At 41.3% G+C, this 25,681-nt stretch overlaps 2 protein-coding genes across 3 annotated transcripts; one reads left to right on the forward strand and one right to left on the reverse strand.

Annotated features, from left to right (window-relative positions):
- Nucleotides 1-2,266: 2,266 nt before the first annotated feature.
- LOC308297958 (cullin-2-like) lies at nucleotides 2,267-4,486 on the reverse strand (the record flags this gene model as incomplete). The annotated part of the gene is made up of 1 exon (XM_080741522.1): nucleotides 2,267-4,486. The coding sequence occupies one exon, from the start codon at nucleotides 4,484-4,486 to the stop codon at nucleotides 2,267-2,269; it is 2,220 nt and encodes a 739-aa protein (XP_080597648.1).
- A 3,902-nt stretch (nucleotides 4,487-8,388) lies between these two features.
- On the forward strand, nucleotides 8,389-19,335 carry coro1b (coronin, actin binding protein, 1B). Of its 2 annotated transcripts, none has more exons than XM_080741207.1 (11): nucleotides 8,389-8,551; nucleotides 9,666-9,871; nucleotides 11,680-11,802; nucleotides 12,822-12,951; nucleotides 14,254-14,435; nucleotides 14,944-15,063; nucleotides 15,977-16,081; nucleotides 16,757-16,902; nucleotides 17,040-17,097; nucleotides 17,236-17,559; nucleotides 17,870-19,335. In XM_080741207.1, exons 2-11 carry the CDS (start codon nucleotides 9,668-9,670, stop codon nucleotides 17,990-17,992), a joined length of 1,515 nt encoding a protein of 504 aa, XP_080597333.1. In that variant the 5' UTR covers nucleotides 8,389-8,551; nucleotides 9,666-9,667; the 3' UTR covers nucleotides 17,993-19,335. The 2 variants fall into 2 exon arrangements, with proteins under 2 accessions (XP_080597333.1, XP_080597334.1); XM_080741208.1 differs by lacking the exon at nucleotides 8,389-8,551 and adding an exon at nucleotides 8,559-8,882.
- Nucleotides 19,336-25,681: the final 6,346 nt, after the last annotated feature.

Here is a 25,681-nt window from a genome sequence, read left to right on the forward strand (position 1 = left end):
ATATGGAGATATCTCTCTATCTGCATCCATTTTATGCCCATATAATATATGGAGATTTCTGTATCTGTCCGTGTTCCTTTTAAGCTTGTATATGGAGATCTTTGTGATTCTGTGTCCATTGTATGCCCATATATGCCTATATATGGAGGTATCTGTCTATCCGTGTCCATTTTCTCTATGCCCATAAATGGAGATATCTGTCTAATGCAAACCCCATTATACCTGTTATCATAGGACCCGCTTTGACCATCTGTTTGCCTGTGTCCATTTATGCCCATATATGGAGATATCTGTACCTGTCTGTCTGCATCCATTTTATGCCCATATATGGAGATCTCTGCACAGACACAGTGCCGGGTTCCGGAAAACACTGATGTCAGACATCAGTTCCGCATACGGAGAATCCGAACCTTTCGTGTCGGTTCCGGAAAATCGCGTATCGGGTCGGGTCAAGGCCAGGCACTGCACTACCTGCTGCAGCGGGGAACGTGTGTGCCGAATTTGAAGCCAGTGGGACGAACGGTTCTCAAGATACACGGATTACATACATACACGCACGCACGCAGAGACTTCTCGTATTTACTGTAAGATATCTCAGGTACTATGTGTAAATTGGACTGTGAATATTATTGTTTTTATGTTTTTTATGTGTCTTTTGCAACTTCCATATTGGCCATGGTCTTACAAAGAGCTCTCTGATCAAGTGACCATCAGGTAAAAGAAAGGGGAAAAAAAGATGTTTCCTCTTTGCTGATTTCAGGAGATACAGGAGACAGTCCTGCTCGGTGCACCAAGGACAGCACACAAGACAGCAACGGTCCAAAAATAAATGGATGAATGAATCTGTTCTGATCTTTGATCTTTTTTACACACCTGTGTGGTTTGGGAGAATGTCTGTCCATAGATGTTTGGTTTTTCAATGCCACATAGCTACACTCTAGTCTGATGTTTTTCTCTGGCTGGCTGTGCTTTGATATACTGCTTGTTGCCCCGATTGCACTTCTTAATCATGTTGATGCTGGGGTTGAATCTGGTTTTGGATTGGTGGATAAACTCTTCAATGAGGGTGTAGTGGTGCTGCACATTGCAGGCCTTCATGATTCTCACTCACTATAGCAGATTTTAAATGCATTCTGCTGTTCTTGGTTGTCTACAGTGCTCTTCATCAGTAGCGTTTTTATTCAGGATCATAATTATCATGATCTTGAACTATGTCCTTTTACTGGTGAAGTCCATATTTCACACATCACACATAGCTTAAATGCCTTTCAGCCAATCCACATAAAACTGATTGAAACACAGAGATTCTTGGATTTAAAGAGGTGTGAAAATAATTCACATCAAAAAAAAATGCAGGCATTTACTTAATTGGCCAGCATGCGCAAGAATTTCGGCACTGATTGGTCCAGTAGTGTGCAAGATTAGCCGAATGCACCACACATACTGTGCACACAAACACACACAGACCCTTCTAAACGGCTTGCCTACAAGGAGCCGTAGTGTTCTACGGTGATATTGTTGGTGCTGATGCCACAAAGTAAAATGTATCAATTCAAACCAACAAAATATCAGAAAAAAAGAAACGCTGTCATTTGGTAAAAGTTTTAATTAAAAAAAATCATATTCACAACCCTTTTCAATTCACTCCCGCATTTTCTTTTTCATATTAAAAAATGTCAATCCAAACATGCCATCAATGTCACAGCCCAATGGTTTCCTCTTTTATCATATTTTTTCCCTTTTTTTTCCAGTAGCTTCCAATAGCTATATATATATTCAATTTTTCATTGACACACAAGTAATGTTGTACAATATAAAATGTTAATGGGTGGGAGTGGGTGGAATGGGGGACCGGTGGATGGGCTGGGTGGTGTGTTGTAGTTGTCTAAACATCATGTGGCAACCTTTTTCCTTTTTGCTGCTTTCTGAAGCTGGAGGACACAGCCAGTTCCTTTGTCTGCTGACGGTGCGTGTATCAAAACAGCGCCTGGGTTACAGCAGAAGCTTGTGATTGGCTGAACGGGAGGTAGGGAGTGCTCCGCTGTGTTCACTTGGACCGTGTGGAGGTGCCGAAAGTCGAGGGGGACGAAGATTTACTATTCTGGCCCACTGGTTTACTACTGTTTTGATACACGCACTGACGGCAGGACTACATTAATGAGTCTCGGCCCATGTTTTACCTACATGGGCCACCCGGCCAGTCAGTCGTGTTAATGTGTGGTTGAGAAGGGAGGATATCTGTGGATGCTCCTGGACCTTCTTGTTTTCACGCCACATAGTTGTACTCGTCTGAAGAGCTTTGACTGCGCTCAATGTATTCCTTGTCGATGAGTATCTCAATGCACTTCTTGATCATGCTGATGTTAGGGTTGAACCTGGCTTTGGATTGGTTGATGACCTCTTGGATGAGGTCATTGTGTCGCAGAACCTTGCGGGCCTTCATGATTCTCACTATAGCAGCTTGTAAAAAGTATTTGCGGTCCTCATCTACGGCGCTCCTTGTCTGCTCTATCTCCTGTGGTGTGTCTTTCTGTATCCCTGTTGTGATCTTGAACTTGATCCTTTTACTGGTGAAGCCCATGTTCAACAAAAGCGTGGACTCCGCCTCTAGTTTTTCCTTTTGCGAGTCTTGGTTGAGTATCTTGTACTCCACCAGGGACTTGATGGTCCTCTGTAGCTCCAGCTCGTTCATTTGCGTGCTATCCTGCAACTCTTTGTAGGTCACTGTTTGAATGTTGTTATTGAAGGCCAGCAGCACAGACATTTGGAATGTGGACACTATAGCCACATAAGGCTTGGTCAGGTAGTTCATCTTGACCTCACCTGTGCAAGAACTGTGCACCCAGGTCAACTTTCTACCACTGAATTTTTCACTGTAGAACTTCTCAAACATCTGTACACTCTTCTCTAGTTCTTGTGGGATGGTGAAGGTAGAGGCGGTGTGTGTTTGCGGCCAGGCTCCTGCCTGTAACACTTTGATGTGGAAGTTGATGCCCAGGTCAACCTCTTTGCTGTTTTCAAACTTAGTATTGAGGTCGCTGCTCACGCCTATGTCCGTGTACATTCTGTGGAGCTTGCTTGTGAATTCATAGCCACATGCTTGTTTTAGTTTGTTGATCATGATTTCTTCCATGTCCATTGACAATGACAAGTCATATATCAATCGCTTCGATAGCATTCTGGAGTAAAACTTCTGAAAGACATCCTTATCATCAATGTATTTGAACACTGTGATTAAGCTGCTTAGTTTTTCTTCCACCTCGCTCTCTGTCCTTCCCTTTGCAGACTTCTTCAGCAAATTGTCACAGTACCTGGCCAGTAGTTCAGGGGCTTTGCAGATGTTGGATTCCTTTTGGTTGGGCTTGGATTCCTTGTAGTTCACCACAGTTGTCAAGGCCTTATCAAGTGCACTCAAGAAATGTGGTTCCGCACACAGAACTGTTTTAATGAGCTGATCAAATTTACCGTGAACCTCTAGCACAGACTCAACAAACTGGGTTGGCATATTTTCCTGAGAGAGGTTACTAGTGGCTTGGAGGCCCTCCTCATTGATATGTTCCTGCAGCTTCTGGGTCATGTCGGTTAAACCATCCTTCACATCCCGCACTAGAGTGTACATGTTGGACATGTCTTTCGTGTTCTCTTGACGGATAAAGTCAGAACAATCCGAAAGGATGAAGCCCAGGTTCTCTGCCACCATATTATGCTGGAATGCGTGGATGACTTTGTCGTAGGTGCTCTTGATGAGGTACTTATGAAATCGAATCTCTTCGACTTTCAACCGTGCTACAACCTTTTCCATGTACTCTGAAACGTTGGATTCTAGCTTTAGATTGGAGGCGTCCTGTTTGTAATGCTCCCCCATTTTTAAGAGAAATTTCTTCTCAAAAATGTCCTGATAAAACTTCATTGGGTTCTTCTTGTACTGCCCAACCTGAAGAAAGGAGTCGATGATCGCAGAAATTTCTTTCTGGTCATTTGTTATTTCATTGAACAGCATAGGGATCAGCTTGTCCAGGAGTGGCTCGATCATCACCTCCATCCAAATGTCTATCGCTAGCTCTTGAATCCCCGGGAGTGGCTCGCTGTTGTCATTCTGCAGTTCAGTATCTGTTTTGTTTTCTTGTTTGGTGAAATGAAGAGGGTTCAGATATTGGTTGAGATAGTGGAATAAGTGGTTCAACAATTCTGCGCCCTTACGGTACGCTTCCCAGAACCTGGCGTACATCTGCAAAATCTTCTCATCTGAATCCTTCGTCTGCTGGCACAACTGCTTGACATAATCTTGCAGAAACTCTCTGACTGAATAGTACAATCTTTCACCCAGGCTTTGCGGGTTTTGTGCAACACACAAGGAATAAATGTCAGCCATAAGGTCACTCCATGTAGCTCTGGCCACAGGCTGAAGCTTCAGCACTGCTGTGAGCGTCGGCAATAGAGTGCCCCATTTCTTGTCAAAATCCACCACCCTGGGCTTCAATGACATTGTGGTCCTCTTTCAGGCTTTAGAAGTCGAGTCAAGTTCTCCGGTCAATCACAGGGTCTTGGTACGATCTCTCTCAGTTGTTACAGGTCTTCTTCAATCTATGCTATAAATCTCCTCTGTATTCTCTGCTGTATATAATACAATATTACAGTGGGATAGTCTGATTCTCTGCAATCCAACTGCAATTTAATTTGACCTGTCTTCTTATATATATGCTGAATACACTGATGTCATACTTACATCACTGCGGTGTGTCAATCCATTAGCATTCATGACCATATATGGTGACCTCTGATGTCTTTAGTATATGCCCAGATATGTGCATATCATATATAGGCTATATATATATATATATATATATGCGTTTCTGGACAACTGGATCTCTTCTTCTTAAGTGTATCATTGTCCTTGATGATTGGTTGACGACATTGTATTTCATGTCTATAAATGGGCATATTGGTTGAATGGGCATAGATGACAAATGCTCGACTTCACACTGGGCACCACACTCCCTTGGGTCCTCTGCAATATACACGCAGAGTTTAAAGTTGATCAGTCAGGTCTTTTTGATAGGTGAAGGACAGGCCACTCTACCCCTGAGCCACTGCCACACCTGCCATTTGATTAGTCAGTTCACAGTTCACAGTCAGTTTGGACTCTTGAGACATTCTCCACAGACTATCCAGCACAAACGTCACACAAAGCTACAGTATCACTCAAGGTGTCTGACAGACCTGCCAGAGAATCATAGAACCGATGCCTCTGCCTCAGACCTCGGGATTCAGAATATCCTGTGCCTCGGGATCCGTAAGTCCAACGACATAGAAAGTATGTTGAGACCGACATCACCACAGCTGATGTCACAGACATAACGGCCCATACAAGGAGATATGCAAGTGTCATGTTTGATACCATGCAAAGTGAGCACCGCTCACTTCACACAGGTGCTATTTTCTTACATCTATCTATCTATCTATCTATCTGTGGCGGAGAGAGTCGCAGCCCCAGCCTGAAGCCTCAAAAGTCTAGTATCTGCCCTCATTCCAGGGATATCCCTTTGGAGTAATGGTTAAGATATTGGACTTTCACGCGGGAGACCCGGGTTCGAAGCCGGGTGGGGAGGTTCGGATCACCTCTGTTACATATCTATCTATCTATCTATAAATCAATAAATTAACTATGTCTGTCTGTCTGCCTGCCTTACATCATCCAATGCTGCCTTACATCATCCAATGGGAAAACCCTTGAAATAACACAGAGTGATGTGTCATCAACTGGGTCATGATGTCAACATCATCACCATCAACAGCCAATGAGAGGCCAGCATTCTTGGTGAAAATCTTGAGGATTGGTTAATTGGTGAGCTTCACATGACATTTCGGCCAACCAGACAATACATGGGCCAATCTCCCTGATTGGTCAAGTCTTATGTGACATCATAATACTATAAAACTGGTTGAGAGGGAAATAAACCTTTATAGTAGTAGAAGAAAGCAATAATAGCTTTTTAGGAGACCGGAAGCAGGTTAAAGTCAATTAATTTCTAGCACGGGAGCATGAACTAGCCCCACGGTCGTGGAACTAAATATTGGATAGACACAGATAAGGAGAAACTCTTCTTTATTATCGACCTTTCTCTGTCCCAAGACTCCCAACAACACACTCTACAGGGTTGTCAACATTGGACTGTCAGAATCCAGGAGATTTATTTTTGGGGGGTGCGCGGAACTCCCCAACCGGGATCTGGGGGGTCCTCTCCCCAAAACTTATTAATAGATATATTTTCCTGTGTTCTGTTGAATTTTGTGCATGTTTGATACATTTATCAGGCTTACTTTACTAGCATGTGTACAATTTCAGCCTAATATGCCAAATGTAGGTGTACAGATCTGATGACAGATGCAAAGTAAGACATCTTTAATAATGACGTCTCATCTGTAAGTCATTATTTAAGTGAATATCTATATGATCTTGCATGCATTGCCCCCACCCCTAAAGCGGGTCCTCCCCCAGAACATTTTTAACATAGTAGATTTAATCTCCTGTGTTCTGGTGAATTTTGTGCATGTTTGATACTTTTATCAGGCTTGCTTTACTAGCATCAAGCATGGGTACAATTTCAGCCTTAAAATGCCAAATGTTGGTGTACAGATTTGATGACTGAAGCAAAAGGACATCTTTAATAATGATTTCTCATCCTTAAGTCATTACTTAAGTGAATATCTGTATGATCTTGCTTGCATGCATTGCCCCCACCCCTAAAGCGGGGGGTCTGGGGGTCCTCCCCCAGAAAACTTTCAACATAGTAGATGTCATTTCCTGTGTTCTGGTGAATTTTGGGAGTTTGATACAAAATCCAGGAGAAATCCAGGAGATTTGCCAATCCAGGAGACTCCCAGGAGAGGGGTTCAAAATCCAGGAGACTCCTGGGAAATCCAGGAGAGTTGACAGGCCCGGGACCTATAGGCCCGGGACCTATAGCATCTCACCACTATAGTGGCTTCAATTGAGATCTTTGGTTGAGATAAACAACACAAACTTCATCTACATTACAAGGCATATCCTGTGATGGGCGGAAGTGTCTGGAATTCTTTGCCACAAAACGATTATGGTGGAGGCTAGATCCCATAGTCCAGAGGGATGGTCGCTCATACTGTGGCAAATATAAACGGGTGGAAAAAGTAGGCCTTATCACATTTTTTTTACTTAGGCCTGACTAAGTAAAAGTATCAATACTGTCTGCAATTAGAAATACTTTGTTAAAAATAAATGTCTAGAATTCTAAATGCACTTGAGAAAAGTATGAAAGTGTTGGCATGAAAATGTACTTAAAATACCAAAAGTAAAAGTACAAAATGTTATAAAATAGCGATTGTGAGCTTGTAGATCGGCTATTTTAAGTCTAAAATATAGGGCTAAAGTGGTTAATGTATGTTTTGTAATATTATAATTTATATCTGCAAGTAACTAGTAAATAAAGATTTCAATATATAGTAAAAGTAGGCCTACAATATTTGGATCCGAGTCCGAGATATAGTAGAGTAGAAGTAAAAGTATTGGTCCTACAGTACTTAAATAAATGTACTTAGTTACTTTATACCACTGTGGTTAAACCCAACTGGTAAAATGTATTTAGAAGATTGTGCAGTTTAATTGTTAAACGTTTTGCTTCCTTTTCAGAGTGGTCAATGAGAAACGAGTAGCCTTACATTAATGCTCTCCTGTAGTAGCTTCTGCTTTGATGACGCCATAGACGTCATCAAAGCAGAAGCTACTACAGGACAGAATTAATGTAAGGCTAAGAAACGAGGATGCTTCTTCTGCCATTATTTGAATAATAGGTCTACATTGTTAGCTTGATTGAGTGATTGATTGAAGATTTTATTGAGATAGTTTGCATAGGAAAAGGTACAGGAGGACAGTACAGTTATATGGTTCTGGTCAACTAAAAGGATAAAACCACAAGAAAGCTTTTGGCTTGATTAAATGGGGGTCCCTTTTACAACTCAAACAAGATTACTATGTAGGCCTATCGGTTCCTTTCTTGGGAGCGAAGGAGGGAGGCGAGATGTAAGCTATTTGTGTAGAAACATGGATGTGCATAAGCCCTAAATCACAAATGTGTGCATGTGCGCGCGCGCGCGCGCGTGTGTGTTATTAGTTATTTTACTAACTAACTAATGTGTTATGTAGCCTACTTACCTAACTAGTGGCCAAAATTCACACACATATGATTTGTAGGTCTATTATTATTCAACCGTCATCATCCAAGTTGTGTTGTTTGTATTGTTGTGTACGCCACACAGACCACAGTGCACCAACTAGCCAATGGCAACGCGGCTGTCCCTCCCGGGAATGGGATGCAGACAACAATCATTCCAACACGGACAGGAAGAAGAGTGCTGAGCACTGTGTCAGCATCTCTCCCCCATCTCATCTGCACTGCACGGCGCCGCACGCCCGATCCCATCATTTCGTCCATCGATCGATCGTTCTCTTCTCTGTCTGTCTGTCGCCTGACATTTGGAAGAAGCACGTAGGAGGGGGGCGGGCATGCCATTGCAGGTTAGGGTTTTATATCATCATTCACTACAAGTACAAACACATGCGCCGAACTGGTGTGACAGTCAGGCCTGCAGGAAAAAACTGGACATTACTCGCCGTGAGGATAAAATATATATTTTGCAACCATTGTAGCTCTATTCAATAAACAGGCGACACTTTTCTTTTTTTCGCCGTTATCGGTCGGTCAGCTATTATATCCACCTCTCCGACATAGGAAAGGATTAAGTTTACGGATTATTTTATTGGCCTGTTCTCACGCACGAGTCTTTTTTTTTCTTTTCATTTTTTTGCGTTCCTTTTCGATTTCGGAGAGGTTGCTCAAACTGAGGAGGTACAGTACTTGAACATCAGTGTCTGCCAGACTGTCTTGTTTTTGGTGTTTTCCTTGTAGGATTATGTTCTTTGTTGTTGTTGCTCAACCAGCCACTCTTTAAACAATACACCGTTCTCATTCTTTCCGATGAGCTGCAGCCTGCACATGATTAAGACTGTTCTCTTCCCCATTTTACTTTACAAAACAGACTGGATTCTGCGCCTAAACGAGGCCTCGTTATCACACGTTAGATGTGTGTAGTAGATGCTACAATGTAGCATGCTTTGCTTTGACAACTGTAAAGCATTAGGTGGCACCCCCGTGAGTATAGAATTACATTCTCCTCCCCTGCCCTTCCTCCTCAGTGGTCAGTTCTTCTGTGTGCCCAACCCCCCTTGTTCTCCTGCCATGTTTTGGTTTTAGGCGGATCATGCCCCTTTGTCCACTGAGCTATAACTTGAACTTTGCAACTAACTGCCTCACATTCTGCTGCTGCTTAGAAAAATACTTGCTTCCTCATCATCATGATGCAGGGTCTCTCACTGCATAAAGCTATTGAGTCCATAATGTACTAGTGTGTCCAGCAATCACCTCCATGATATGACATGTTGGTTGAATCACACAAGATTCCTTAACTAAATTGGACATTATCACATCACAGTTTTACAGGTGTAAAACAGTTGGTGAAATTCGCTTTTGTTGATTCAAGACTGTTGGACTGCTTTCTTATGCCATTCTGTGTTCTCTTCTTTAGTCACTGAATGTGTGTAATTAATTCTAGCATCATATGTTTCTTCACAGTCATGTCTTTCCGAAGAGGTGTGGTCAGACAGAGCAAGTTTCGTCACGTCTTTGCCCAGGCATGGAAGGCAGAGCATTGCATAGATGATGTTCGGGTCTCCCGTGTGACATGGGATGGTCCTCTGTGTGTGGTGAACCCCAAGTTCATCGCTGTCATTATTGAAGCAGGCGGAGGAGGGTCCTTCCTTGTTGTGCCACTTAACAAGGTGAGACGCATGCAGCATCAATCAACTCAGCATACTGACAGTAGACGAGGAAATTGTGCTCCTCTGAGCACAGGTCTATCTATGCCCTATGTCTGAATGTGTCCGTACGAGCACGAGACTAAAGTCATAGAAAGTACACAGAGACCGACATCACCGGAGCAGATCAGGACAGAACGGCCCATACAAGGAGATATGCATGTGTGTTGTGTTTGGTAGCATGTGCTCACTTCGCACAGGTGCAATTTTATTTCAGGGGAGGTGCGTAATATATCAGTGTGACGTCACTGTTTTTTTTTTCTTCCTCCAAGCTCGGACGTTATCGAAAATAACTGTTATCGGACACTGCTTTCATGATTTGAGGCATTTTGTTCAAAACACTCAATGAATATTTTGGAGTGGTGCTAATTTAAGAGCCGTTTGTCATTTGCGCTGGAAACTGTCAGCACTACTTTGGTTGCATGCCTCTTGCCTGGGAAATGAATGGAGAGATTAGTGGACATTCCCTGACCTGACCTACTCACAATTAGAGATGTTACCGATCAATCGGCAATGGATCGGATCGGGCCGATCAAAGCGTGATCGGCGATATTCGGTGGTTTAGATCAAAAGGTAAATTCACCGATCCGATCCGATCGGTGCATCCGATCAACCAGCCGTTCAGTATGCCCACTTGAGGCCATTTTGGGGTATTGATTTCCACAGTGCTGAAGGAATAATTAGTTACTGCTATGATAATAAATACATAGTAATGCTGGTAAATAACTATAAGGCAAATATATAAATGAATTCATGAGTGAATTAATGAATTAAAGTTAAAACATTAACATTTAGAAAATATAAATAATAACTTGATCGGATCGGTGATTGATCGGTATCGGGTGATCAAACTTTTGTGATCGGTGCTCGCTGATCGGTTCCAAAAAACCTGATCGGACCATCCCTACTCACAATCTGTACAGAGATTCTCTCAAGAAATTATGACTAGGGCTGTCTGTCTGTCCCTTTTATGCCCATGTATGGAGATTTCTGTATCTATGTCCCTTTTATGCCCATATGGACTTTTGTGTCATGTCTCCCAAAATATGAAATCTATCTATGCTAGTCTGACATAATTTAATCACATCAGCGTATTCCTCAAATAGAGATATTTTTGGGAGATCCACTGATCCAACCGACTTACATACTTTGAAGCATCCAGTAAAAATAAAAACTGTCCCTTATGTTTCGAGTCATTAGATTAGAGTCGAGTGACTTTGCAAAATAGTACTGGTCGATACTCGATTCTTCCCCACACACATTTCTGTGTTGCCACTGTTGTATCCTACTCTTGCCTGTTAGGAGTCCCCAAAGGGAGAACGTGGAGCCTTTGTCCTACTCCTGACCTCCCACCCAACTCTCCTTGCTGACAGGTGCCGCCCAAGCCCATAGGACTACATGCAGTGACAAATAACATCCTCCCGCCCGGCTACTGTCCCCCGGCCCGACACAGGCCATTTGTGTTTATATAGAATCTTAAGAAGAAGAATTCTATAAATGTTTATTTATGTATTCTTTGAGTTGCCAATAATTATTTTCACGTTTTTTTGTTATACTAATTCCTGAATTCCTAGCACACTTGTATGTAGTCACTGCTGACAACTGCTGTCTCACCTGCCATTTAGGAGGATGCAGCGCATGTGGTGGTGGCACACTGATGCTGGTGTTGGTGGACAGGAACAACACCTGAGTGCCCGAATTGGTTCCTTTTGAATTATTTGGCTCATCTAATGATGAGTTATGTCATAAATGTCCACTTTCCCCCCTTACAGAGTGGAAGAATTGACCAGTCTTCACCCACTGTTTGTGGACATGCTGCACCTGTGCTGGACATCCAGTGGTGCCCTCATGATGACAATATTATTGCAAGTGCCTCAGAGGACTGCACTGTAAAGGTAAGTAACGGTGTAAAAGTATTGCATAGTCTTTATCAGCGATTCTCTAACCTTTTCATGTCAAGAACTCCCAAATTTAGATTTTATATTTGGCCGCAGACCCCCATTTGAAAATAATTGATGCCGGGGGCCCACTTCAGAGAAGTTTTGTGTTAATATTAATCCGTTTTAACAATGTGCTGTGATGCGACATGTTATGCCATTGTAACAACAATGTTACTGATCATTCTCTTGTATTAACCCATTAAAACCATTAAATAATCTGTGTAATTTTAGATTTTTGCGTTGACTAATAATAACTTATTGACTGTCCCATAAAACCCTTTAACGTGGTCTGTTTGTGAATACAAAAGACCCCATGTTAATCCATGCTAGCATTGCTGCGCCAGCAGACAAAGAAGTAAACAGCAGAAAGGGGCCACAGAGAAATATGTTGTCCCGCCTCCAAAAATCTCAATAAGACATCGGGAATAACTCAGGGAAACTCTGGCTTGGGCAGTAAATGAGTAGAAAAATAGCATATTTACAAGCTCACAGCGCACCACTTTGTGCCGCGCCGCGAGCTAGTACTGCTATTTCTGAACATTTTGAAAAAAAGTGCAAGCTGTGTACAAGCTCACGTTGTGAGCTTGAACATCGGCTATTTTCATTACTTCTTAAACATTCGTTTTCGAATTTATGGTTCTTAGATTTCTGGTATTTATTCATGCATCTGAATTTGTTTTTAATTCATGAAAACTAAATCCTTTGGGGGGGTAAAATGTAAAATCTTTTAAAATAATTAAAAACAAAATGTAGGAATAAACAAAAATGAAGGATATTTGCTTGCAACCCTTAAAAATCAACACGCGACCTACAAATGGGTCCCTCCCGACTGTCCCGAGTCCCAACCCACTGTTTGGGAAACAGTGGTTTTAAAGGTTCCAACTGTACTACTCCATGTGAATTTTGTGAAATAAAAAGCAGTTCAGTTCAGTCTACTATAGCAAGTGTGTTTTTTTTCTGTGTCTAATTTGAAGGTGTGGCACATTCCCGATGGGGGCCTGACTGCTCCCATCACTGATGCTGCAGTAACCCTTGAGGGTCACAGTAAACGAGTGGGGATCCTGGCCTGGCATCCAACAGCATTAAACATTCTCCTAACTGCAGGTAATCTCAGCTGTCTTCAACCTTTGTTGTGTGTGGTGGTAATGCTGACTGCTTTCCTCTGACTTGACTATTTTTAAGGGCAAGTTCAGAGGTTTGCAAGTTTCTATAATTGTCGTAAGTCACCGTTCCAGTTTATCAACATCTTGGAAAGTAACTTTGAACAAAAGTCTGAACCAATAGGCCCACCAGGTTTTTTGTTGTTGTTGATCATGGCAACCAACCATTGGTATTCATGAATTTACTATTCTGCCTTTTATTTGCGATGTGTTAAATGACTACATTTAACAATTCCCCACGTAATTCCCCATAATTGACAGCAGAATGTATTCCCTTTAGATGCCATCTAAAGGTATGGCATCTTTATACAGGCATGGTTCGACTATGACCCATATAAAATAGATCAGTCTGGCACATTCATTTGAAAATTCAATTGCTGCTTCTAGTAGTCCTGTTATGTAATACAAAAACAAGTGCAATGCTGAATGTATATGCTGTGTTGGATTCTGTGTATTGGTTCTGTGTATATTCCTGTGTGCACAGCACAAGTGGAATAATTCATACAGTATTTATTTACTCATATTTGCCATATTGCTTCTATTTTCGTTGTCTACAGTCTTTAGTGTTATCTTAATATTTGTTGCCTACTGTACTGTCTGTAGCCAACCTACGGTGTACTGTAAATATTTCTTAATGTAATTATTTAGTGTAATGCACCACACAGACAACTACCTTGTTTGTGCAAACCTGGCAATACAAATAATTCTGATCCTATTTGACATTAGACCCAACTAACATATAGTGAGAGTTGAGGGTTCGGCTCTTGGCGTTCTCAGTTGGTGTTCTATGACAGCCAACTCAATCCCTCCTGCATTATACAGGGAAGGAATTGAATTTCTCTCTTCTGCAATTAACAGTATGTAATACTAGTTAAAAGCACTATGTAGTTAAGGGTCACATGGAAATGGTATATTTTCATCTTCACTCATCGACTGCCAGAGTAAACACATTAAAGAGGTGGTGCCATAGTTTTGTACTTTTATGTGTCTATGGAGTTAACATAACTCTAATAGACCCCTGGGTGGTTTCTTCCTGAAAGCTGAAAGCCTCTGAGTCTAGAATGGGCATTCACATTAATCAACTCTGCCTTTTATATTAGTTAGGTAGCTTCATAATGCAATGTTGTGTTGTGTTTCATGTTTTACATTTATTCACAATACTACGTTATCTCAATTTGCAGCAAGCTTTTAAACTGATGTTAATGGCGAATTAACACCTTCTTTTCGCTTTCCCTCACTCGCCTAGGCTGTGATAATCTGATGTGTGTGTGGGATGTTGGCACGGGAGAGCTTGTGTACCAGTTGAGCGACGCACACCCAGACCTGATCTACAGCGTCGGCTGGAACAAGGACGGCAGTGCCATCTGCACTGTCTGCAAGGACAAGGCTCTACGTGTCATTGATCCCCGAAGGGGTACCGTCCTCAAGGTGACAATACTCCCGTCTCTGTGCACGCAAATCATGTATACAAATAAGTTAAAGTGGGGGGACATCCGGGTGGTGAGACCCGGCTTTGACAAACACCATTGTGAGTGTTCTTGTTTGCGCACTCGCCTCACCTGTTTAACAGGAACAGCAACTCCGTCTGGGGACCACAGGGGAGGCATGTAGTTGTTTAAATAAATGGGAGCAACTCTCCTTACTCATAGACCAGCATAAACACTTAAAATTCAGCTTTTAATAGAAGACACAGCTAGGCCTGTCATTTGAGATGATCGCAATTACTTTGCATAATAAATCGTTTCCATTTTTCAAACATTTCCCGGAAATGGCAGATCTACAAGCTTACAACGCGTCACAGAAGCTTGTACCTGTGTTTTGTACACCGGTGCACACATTTGTCTACCGTCACACACCCATAAAAAACACTAATTGTGTTCAGCTGAATGAATGCCTGACTGACATCAATCCTTTGTGTATGCAACATGGCTTTTAGGTGAGAGAGAAGGTCCATGATGGCACCAGGCCAATGAGAGCCGTGTTCCTTTCTGATGGGAAGATTCTGACGACAGGCTTCAGCCGTATGAGTGAGAGACAGGTGGCTCTGTGGGACACGGTATGTACTGTATGACCAGGGGTCATCGCCATGTTTACAGTTTAGGCATAATAATGTCAGTACATCAACAACAATACAACAAATGCATAGTGCCATGTTGGCTTGTGTTTTTTTTTTTTTTTTCGGCCACGGACACAAAAAAGGAGTGGACAATAATATTACCAGAAACGCATAAAGAGATTGCGTTGAATGACCTTAACAGGTATGTAACTCTGAGAGTGTACAAATTACCCTTACCGGCCCTTTTGGTTCCATTTGTACACTCTCAGAGTTAAAGTGGCAAATAAAACGTTTGAGAACCACTAATACTAGCTTGGACACCAGTGTTAATTTTGTTCACTAAGACTAAAAGACTACAAGATTAAATGTGTGTTATTCCAAAGACTAAGCCTAATGGCTGTAACTGGTATGCAACTGTGCATTGAAATTAAAGCCAAATACATCTTTTATCTTTAGATGATGCACAGAGAGTAGCAGACGGTGTCAGGTGTGATTGATACTGTTAAGACTGTAAAGACTAAGACTAAATAATATTTTGACTAGACTAAAACAGGACTAAGACTAAATGGTTTGTTATTCAAAAGACCAAGACTAAATCAAAATTTGCTGAAAACATAATGTGCCATAGTGTCATAGTAAATCTGTGTCATACATAAACCTGGAGACTTTACAACGTATGATCAAATTCAAAATATGTACATATAATATAATTTGAGCACTATAAAAATGCAATTCATTATTATTATTATCATTAAAACACGTTGTTTATTATGTTTTAACATTCCAAATTTCATTTGGCTCAAAGTCTGAGTTGGTCTATGTGAACTATGGCACCCACTCAGCCTACTTCTGGAGAGATTATTATCGGTTTCAGGGGTACAATGTTGAGGGCTTGTTTTTGTTTTTCATGCAGAAAGATCTCTCGGAGCCAATGGCAGTTCAGGAGATGGACACCAGCAATGGGGTCCTTATCCCCTTCTACGACCCCGATACAAATATGGTCTACCTGTGTGGAAAGGTACATTCAATTGAGCTTTTTAGGAATTTAGCTGGTGCTCTTACTCAATGTAATATAATAAGTGAGCCGGTTGGGGTTCGATGCCTAGCTCAAAGATACTGTAGTTTTAAAGGCTGTTGATACAGTAGACATGGTTGCTGTTTACAAGGTGCAAATATGTTACTTTTCAGTTTCAGCAGGAACTTTCTTGAAATTTAGTTGCACTTCCTCTGATATGTAATTTGAGCAGACCTTAAAGGGAAACGATTTCAACATTCTCTAATCTCTACATATTGTTTGCGCACTCGGATACAACCTGTGAAAGTGAAAACTACAACCCTTACTACCTGGATTTTAATCACTACCTTCGGTGGCCGTGACATTGTCCTTGTCCACCATTTATGGCAAAATCGTGACCTTGACTTCAAAGAATATAAATCAGGTTGATGTAATGGCAGCCAGAGACCGTGTAAACAGTTAAGGCTGGAAATGCATCATGGGAATTGTAAGAAAACAGAACTTTGAAATAGACACAAATGGGAATTTTCCAGTGTCAATATGATGTATATGAATAATATTGGCCATAGACTATGATGATCCTCAACAATTAAGGGTTTCATCATTTCATTTAGTTCAGTTGGTGTAAGGTGTCCCTTTATTTGTGATCCAACCTACCACTCTGTCCCTCTCATTCAGGGCGACTGCACCATCCGGTACTTTGAGGTGACAGATGAGTCACCATACCTTCATTTCCTCAGCTTGTATAGCACCAAGGAGCCTCAGAGAGGGGCAGGTTTTCTCAGCAAAAGAGGTGTAGATGTGAACAAGTGTGAAATTGCCAGGTGAGCTATTTCTTTCTGCATGTTCTGTGTTTGTTATCATTGTTATTCCTGGATAATACACATCATGTTATCCTTTGCACTTGATTCTTTCACAACCTCAAACATGTGTGCCACAATCTCCTCTTGCACTTTTGTAGGTTTTACAAGCTGCATGAAAGGAAAGTTGAACCAGTCTCCATGACTGTGCCACGAAAAGTAAGCTATGACTGCCACACTAATAACATAAAACATGTGAGGAATTATGGATAATGGAACATTATAAATATCATTCACTGCACACAGAATTGCATTCAAAGCTTGCCGTTAACGTTAATTTTACCTGTGTGACCCCAGTCAGATCTGTTCCAAGGAGACCTTTACCCAGATACGGCCAGCTTGGAGCCTTCTCTCTTGGCCGAGGAGTGGATTGCTGGGCAGGATGCCCCGCCCCTGTTGGTGTCCCTAAGTGGCGGGTACAGTGCACCCCCCTCCAAGCACAGAGACACCCTCAGGGGCAAGCCCAGGGTGACTTCACAAGACTCTGGGGCGACCCAGCCTGCAGGGGGCAACGCCGCCGCCACCACAACAACCACATGTACCAGGGAAACCGAGCCGGAGGTCGTGCCACAGCCCAAGGTGGCCAAAGAGATGGACGGGACGGATCGGCCAAAGAGAGAGGTTGGTGAATGACAAAAAAGGCTTAATTATTTGTAATTGGTTTGTGAGAGTTCTACTTAAAGGGGCAGTTGAATGGTAAAATGGGGAGGGGATGATATTAGGATGTCATTATATCGGTGTATTTCAACTGGGCCTTTTGACTCGAAGGCTTTCAGCTTCCAGGAAGTAACCAAAAATACACAGGGAAGACATATTTGCATATTAACCACACCTTGGGGTCTATTAGAGTAATTAACTCCATAGACGGATACAAAACAGAAAAAGTACAAAACTATCGCACCACCTCTTTAAGGTCTCGTCTTGCTTTCAGGACGACGTGTTGAACGAGTTGCTCGCGGAGATGAAGGCCTTGCGTGCGGTGGTGCTCGCTCAGAGCCAGAGAATCGAGCTTCTGGAGCGGCAGTTGGCACGCATCGAAGACGGGGACGTATGAACAGCAGGGAGCCCAAAGGGGCATTCTTCCTAAACTCCATAGACCATAGCCTTACTAGAATCAACAGTACCTTTAAGCTGTGCGTGTTGGAGAATGTAGTTTGAAGTGTAGGTTTAGTGACTTGTGTAACTGTGAATCACAGTTGCCTAGAACAAGGTCAACGATTAGTGAAGGACTAAAGACCACAATGTTTCCATGATTCTTTGATAGGTTGTGATTGAAAAGGGATGTCGACTGCATATACTGTAACTTAAATGCATTTCTTTATTAGAGCATTAAAATAACATCTTGTGGGTGCATATAGAGCAGCTTTTTGGATTTAGATGTTTGAATAGCTTGAGTAAAATCACCGAAACACATCATAATTTCGATGGACTTTGGTAAAGTTTACACATCAGAGTGGTACTGCGGTTACCTCTGAATCAATGTTTGATGTGGCACCCTAAATTGCACAAACATCACTAATGGATACATATCTTGTATCCATTAGGGATGTTTGATAAGCTGCTGAATTTTAACATTGTGTCATACGTGGGCTCATACATTTTTGGCTTGTGCTTTTTTTTTTAATCATTTCATAAACGTTAATGATGAGTAGGTACATCTGTCTGCCAATAGACAACGATGACACTGATAGTGGGACGCGAATGAGAATTGATGAAAATGTAGTTGAAATCATGTGTATATTGTAAATCTGTGTCTTTTTTTTATGTTCAAACAGAAGGTAGCATTTGTGCTCGCTGTATCGAGAGAACAACTGCAAAGGCGATGTCACAGAGGTTAGGTTTCTGTAATCTCACATGGTTAAACGGAGCGCGGAAAGGTCTGCATCAAAAAGGTTAACACACTAAACTCCAGTGATTTATATTGGTGTAAGAAACCTGTTGCTGGCCATTGACCATGTGAACAAATGTTATTCAGACTGTTCAATAAGTGATTCCAGTGCACTGAAAAAAGGAAGTGATAATGAAGTGAGACATTTTTACAATGTGAATGAAGTGAAACAAGTCGAGCACCTACATTATAGTCTTATGGCTTAATTTTGCCACAGCTGTTGCTTTCACATTTCCTGATTTAAAGCTCCTAGAGTGCATTTTTGAAAGAACAGCTAAAAAAAATATATATTTGTTTGTTACACTATTTTCTTTTTCTTTTTGTAATCCTTTTCTTTTGTTACCTCACTCTTTAATCAATGATACTGTAACCTCTACATTCCATGTCAGGAATGATTGATATATTGGGTAACCTAAAATGAAATTAATTATGCACTGACTGTCTGACACTTATTTTTTTCTTTGTGGTTGTAAACCAGTAGCAAATGATACTTTGTGCAAACTGAATAAACACGTGTTCCTCTTTTTGTGCTGGTTTATTAAAATGAATGACCTGTTCATGGAGTTATGGTGAATTTCAAGTCAGATTGTACTACATAAGTACATAATCACTTTTGTGGAATGGTCGGCAATAATCCAAGCATTACATAAATCTTGTATTCTGACATGGGGGCAATTTTGTTTGCTTAGGAAACTGTAAGATAGTTCCCTCTGAGTCTAATGGTCAAAGTTCAAAGCCAAGCACAGTGGCCACTGGCTACTATCCAAATAGTAATAAGGCAATATGGGAAGTTTTGGGAACGCATCAGCTTTTCTTCTTTTGCTGAGCTGCTGAATCTGTCTTGAAAGATTAGTAATACGGTAATCAGCATGTACACATATAAAGTAACTCTCCAGTTAGTGAGAAAAGGTCCATACAACCTGTAGGCATATTATATTGGTGTGCAAACGAAAAATGTCATATAACTCAGTTATTAACCTTAAAGGATTAGTTCACCCCCAAAATGACTTTTCTTCTATTGATTACTCACACCAGGAGACTTGAGTTCAATAATCTCATTCCTAAGACAAAAATGTTATTGCAAGAAATGTACCTCCATTGATTCCGGATGTGGACCCAAATCCATTCGGGTCCCCATCCGGAATCAATTGGAGTAAATTTACTATAATTACAAAAAAAACATTATTGAACTCAAGTCTCCATGGCATGAGTAATCAATAGAAGAAAGGTTATTTTGAGGGTGAACTACTCCTTTAAGGCTCCCTAACCATAGCTCAGGCTAGCTCACACTTGTACCAAGCAACAAACACACAGCATGTAAGGCCTTTGGATGGCATGACTGGCTGGTCTCATTATCCTGGAGCAGACTTACACAATTCTTCTTAAAATCAGGGAAAGCAATGGAACCAAGCTGTAGGCTTTTTTTGTGTTATATTCTGTTGATTATGGTGGGTCAGAGGTTTGTTAAAAATGTATGTATGTGACATTTTACTTAATGATCAATAAAGACATCAATCAATAAAGAAATAGAAAAAACTAAAGAAATTCAAATATCAAACAATGTTTTCCCCAAGAATAGTGGAAATAGCCGATCTACAAGCTTACAGCTAAAAGTTGTGAGATTTTTTGTTTGTCATTCAAATATAAAGGGCACGAGTGGTTAAAATGGTTGTAATTTTCACACTGACATTGTGTACTGTATAATAGAGTCAAAAGCACACATCCTGTGGGGAGCCAGTGGTGATGCAAACGTGGTCAAACAGATTTCCATTTACCGTCACTGTGTTTCTTAAAAACTAATCAATCCAGCCCACAAGACAAATCAACGTAAAAGTAGCCTATAGCATGAGCCCCATTTCGTTCCAAAGTAAGTTAGAGAGCGACAAGGTGGGTGGAAACTGACTGACCACAGAGCTACAGGATGTTGTGGTCAATCCATTTCATGTTTATAGCATTGCTGTGAACACTGTTTAGAACCTAGTCACTGTCAGCTGAAAACTGTCTTGGGCTACAGTTGGGGTAGCCCAAGACAGTTTTTAATGTTAATGATTGCAAAGTATTAGGCATAAATGGGGACCATTGCGTTAATGAAACACATTTGAAATCTTTTGAATAAAAAAACAAACCAGAAAAAACACTCCTGAAGCACTTCTGAGGCCCTAAGGTTTGACCACAGTAAACATTTGATTGAATGTAACAAGTAATTCTGTTAATAAATGAAAGACATCTAAGAAAATCCATTAAAAAAAATGTTTAAGAAGTATTTAAAATAGCTGATCTACAAACTCAAACATAACGCAAATCGATGCTTTGTGAGCTTGTAGTGTAGATCTGCTGTTTTCAAATGGATCCTGGGCAAATTTCCCTTTTGGGTCACAGGCTAAAAGGTTTTTTATTTATTCTTCACTTTCATAGTAATAATAATAATACATCTAACTTATGCACTTACAGTACTGCAGTCTTTACATGTTTGCACCAAACACCTCATTTAGATTTGCCTCTTACCGCTCAAAATCTACTAACGCTCCTTCCTGTTCTCCACCTACAGTATCTGCAACCTCACCATCAACCAGTTTATACATCCCCCACACCCTCTCTCGCGCACACACACACACATGCACATGCGCGCACACACACACACAAACACACTCGCACACACACTATGGGGGTGTACATCCGCGTGCAACGTGTTGTGGGCTGACTGATTGACATTCAGACAGGAAACAGCAAAACTGTGAGCAAGCGTCTGCTGGTTTCCTGTCTCGTAGAGTTTCTAGTCATGCACAGTTAGGGTCATACTTGGATATCCTGTGTAAGTAGTGGTACAACATCTCTAACATACGTGAGTATTTATAGCTGTTACTATATTTTTATTCCAATTTTACATCTGAATATATGTTATAAGATCAGAAGATATTTTAATGTGGAGGATCATATGATATTAGAAATTGCATTTCAGTGCCATCGAGACAGTATTTTAATATATATAATATTTTAAAGCATAACCGCAATCAAAATGAGATCAACAACCAAAGCCTCACTGAGTGAATCTCATGCTGCTGTTTATGTTATTGCCAAAGATGATATGCCTAAGATATGGTTGAGTTATAGTATAGACATCCTCTCATTGCACATTGCACTGTTGTTAATGTTGTAGTAAGTTTTTCCTAGTAGGCCTAGTTCTGCAAGAGGATTTTCAATAACTTTGGTCCGTTATTCTACCCTCACACCTAGAGTTCAGGCCGCTACGCAGCCCTGGCTCACATCTATGTCAAGCCGCCGATACGACTGATATGCCCATATATGGAGATCTCTGTTTGTGTCAGTCCTTGTCCATTTATGGCATATTTGAGTGTAGCTGCAGTGGGAACTCTATGGTTATGTGACAGGGTTGTCCGCCGCACGGGAGCGTGTCGATATTGCAACATTTGTTCGACGTCCCATTAGTTTGACGTGGGCGAATGCTAACCTGGTGAAATGCTAACCTGCCGTCGCTGGTGAATGCTAACCTGGTGAATTGTTAACCACTATGCCTAAACCTAACCCAAACTCTAACCCTAACCTCACTAAAATTATGCCTAAACCTAAACCTAACCCAGTCGAACTAATGACAAAGAAATATCGAGCCTAACCCGGCCTGCCCACCCATTAGCCAATTTAAGTAGCACCATAGTTGTTTAGTGAGCCCGACTGGGGCCAGAGGTCCTGGTTGTCGCATGTTCGATTCCAGCAATGTTTGTCCCTGAGCAAGACTCTTAACCGCTAATTGATCCCCGAGCTCACTGCTCCAGTGCCCCTAATAGTTATAGGATGGGTAAATGCAGAGGATAAATTTCACATATTATGTGCAAATATACAGTGGCATAAAAAACACCCCAAGGAGTGGGGACTACTCTATTCTATCTACTGTATCTTGGAATTTACTTTGATACTTCTCTAATAAAGAACCTTTTTTCTTTTTCAGACCCTGAATATATATCATTGAATGTCCTCCTGGGGAATACATCACATTTTCTTTGAAAGAAGTTGGATTTGGATCAGAATTTAATACAGAACTGGTACGTCACACCATTAGGATTCATTGCATTTTGCAGAAAACTTCGTGAGAAGGTACAGAATATTTCTACATCTCATCTGACCTACTTTAGATCAAGTTTTTGATCATACAGATAAGGCCGTGATTATAACAGTGGCGTTGCAAGCATTCATGGGACAATGTCTCTCCTTATTATATAAAGTGTGCGTGCGTGTGTGTTTATCCAGAGCTGATCTCGCAAACCCCTGGACTGATCTGTGCGCAAACTTAGTTATGCACAGTAGACAATACATTCACTAATTTTGTATATGTTTTGAAATATTTAACTTTTTATAAGTAAGTCAATGGGGCTTTGATTTGGCTGTAACCTTGCCCAGATATGGATTCATGTCATACAGTTGTTAAGTCATAGATGACTGACGTCACAGTCTATAGCCACATGAAGTCCAAGATCCACATTGGAACCACACCAATACCAAGATCAACACAATTCCATTTTTATATCAATATAATCAAGTATTCATCAGCGTCCTCCACCAGAAATACAAGAAATACAATAATTCCCTTTTCTTTTTCTCTTCTCCCTGTCTTCTAGGCATGGCTACGTCTAAGGAATCCACATCAGTCAAAATAGAGAGAGACATTGACAAAACAGTTATATTATTATTTTGTTTACTTGTCTTTCTGGTCCTGGTACTTATCTTCCTTTACAAGAAGTTGAACAAGGACACTGATGGACAGTACACTGTCCGCCGTATGGTTTATGGGGAGGGAGGGGCTAGGGACCGTGTGAGGGGTGCAGCCATGGCGCTGCAGTCCTGCCTTGGGATTCGCTTGTGGCCTCGGAATGATGAAGAGGAGAACGGAGGGGAAATGCAGGAGATCCATGGTGGAGGGAGAGATGTGGAGAGGGGGAGCCGGGGAGGTGAGAGTGAGGCAGGAGAGGAGGACAACGGAGATGGGAGAGAGGGAGAAGATGACGACTCATCGGATGACTACTCCAGTTTGGATGGCTGTGACCTGAGGGAGCTGGCAAAACTCAGGGGCCAGCGAGAGGAGATGGGGAGGGCAGAGGGTGGGTCAGCAGAGCTGGAGGAAGAGGAGGAAAACAAGGAGAGTGAAGGAGGAGCGAGTGGAGGAACTGGCCTATTGATAGACCTAAAGCAGTTCTCTGGAAGTGCCATCTGGTCAGAGGAAAAGACAACTGACAACAAGGACAGTGATCAGACAGCGCTGTGAACACATACAGTAAATGAGCCTAGAGCAAAGGCCAGGGTGGTTGTGATGTATAGGCTTTAGAATTGTGCAAAAGGAAGGGAGGCAGGTGCTTGGGTGGCGCAGTGTGGTAAAGTTGATGCCTGCCCACATTGGTTTCAATTCACTCTGGTGCATCCGGCTTTGTCGAGCAATATGCGAACACAATCGGCCTGTGTTTTGGGGAGGGTAATATTTGTAACTGCATGTAGTCCTATACAGGCTGGGGTGGTGTCTGTCAGCAGACGAGTATATGGAAGCTATATGTCCTCCCGGTGGGGGCTCTTCACTGGCAGGTGAATCAGTACAATACAACACACAGACGTGTGTGGGGATGAAATGATTGGCATAATTAGGCTACTAAATTTAAATTATAATAAGAAAATATAAAAAAAAAGAATTAGGGATAGGTTATCAAACCAAACCAAGGTGGGTGAATTTGACAAATTATGTACAGGTATGTTGCTTAACAATTTTATTTATTCATTGTGGCTGTAATGTCCATGTGTGGGAAAACTTGAACAGGTTGGTCCTAGTTTCCTCTGCCGTCGAATGTGTGAATGTGAAGCGCTTTACAGAAAGGTGCCATATAAATGCTACACTTTTAATGTATGTTGCTTTACAAATTTAGTTCAGAGTGGCTGTAATGTCATGTTAGGGCAAATTGTCTGTTGTTTCAAGGATGTACTTGAAAAAGACAGCAAGGTCGAAACGTACCTGCTTCTGTTAAATATATTTATATATATATATTGTTTTCCTCTGACCTACAATAAAAGACCACATATCATAATTCATAACTTTATTTATCAAGAAAATAATCTTCTGCTTTTTTTTCTCCCATCCCAACCCTGGAATGGTGAACGAAAATCACCAGGAACTCTGAATGGAAAATATGTTACACTCCACAATAGTCCAGGCACTAATCAGTAGATAGTCCTCCTTATCAGATGCAAGCAGAGTAGGCAGTGGGGTATTTAGTTAGGGAGATTAAAGAAAAAGGAGGAAAAAAGAAAAAGGTAGGGCTCCAAGTATAGTGTCTATGTGCTGGAATGTCCCGTTCAACACTTTGGTCCATAAAAACATTTCAAAAAGTAGCCTACTGGTTGGAAGTAACATGTGAATTGTCACACACTTTCATCCCCACAGGATGACCCTTACTGTTTTGGTGACCTCATTCTGATTGCACACATGGAAAGGCTTACGAAAGAAATTACTTTGGAATGGGGAACTTGACTTTTCCCCTTTTCTGTAATTGTCTCTGATGTAGGTACTTTAAACAGTATCACGGGTAGTCTTTCTATTTGTTTCCTGTTGTTTTGTATTTCATTGTTGTTTTTCTGCTCTAATATTAATATTATATGCAAATGATTCTGAACAGAGGTTTCTGATGCAATGTCACCAGATTGTTATGGTGATCATGTCACTGGTAATGTGACTTATTCCAATATGGAAGCAACCTAAAGGTGCCCATTTTATATCTGCCCTGATGACTCCTTTGTACATATAATGTTTTGCATTTGTTGATTGTTGTTTTTTTATACTCATGTTGAAGAATTGAATTCATA

Source organism: Nannobrachium achirus (genome assembly GCF_963921795.1).
Source record: "Nannobrachium achirus genome assembly, chromosome: 14".
Taxonomy (NCBI): Eukaryota; Metazoa; Chordata; class Actinopteri; order Myctophiformes; family Myctophidae; genus Nannobrachium; species Nannobrachium achirus.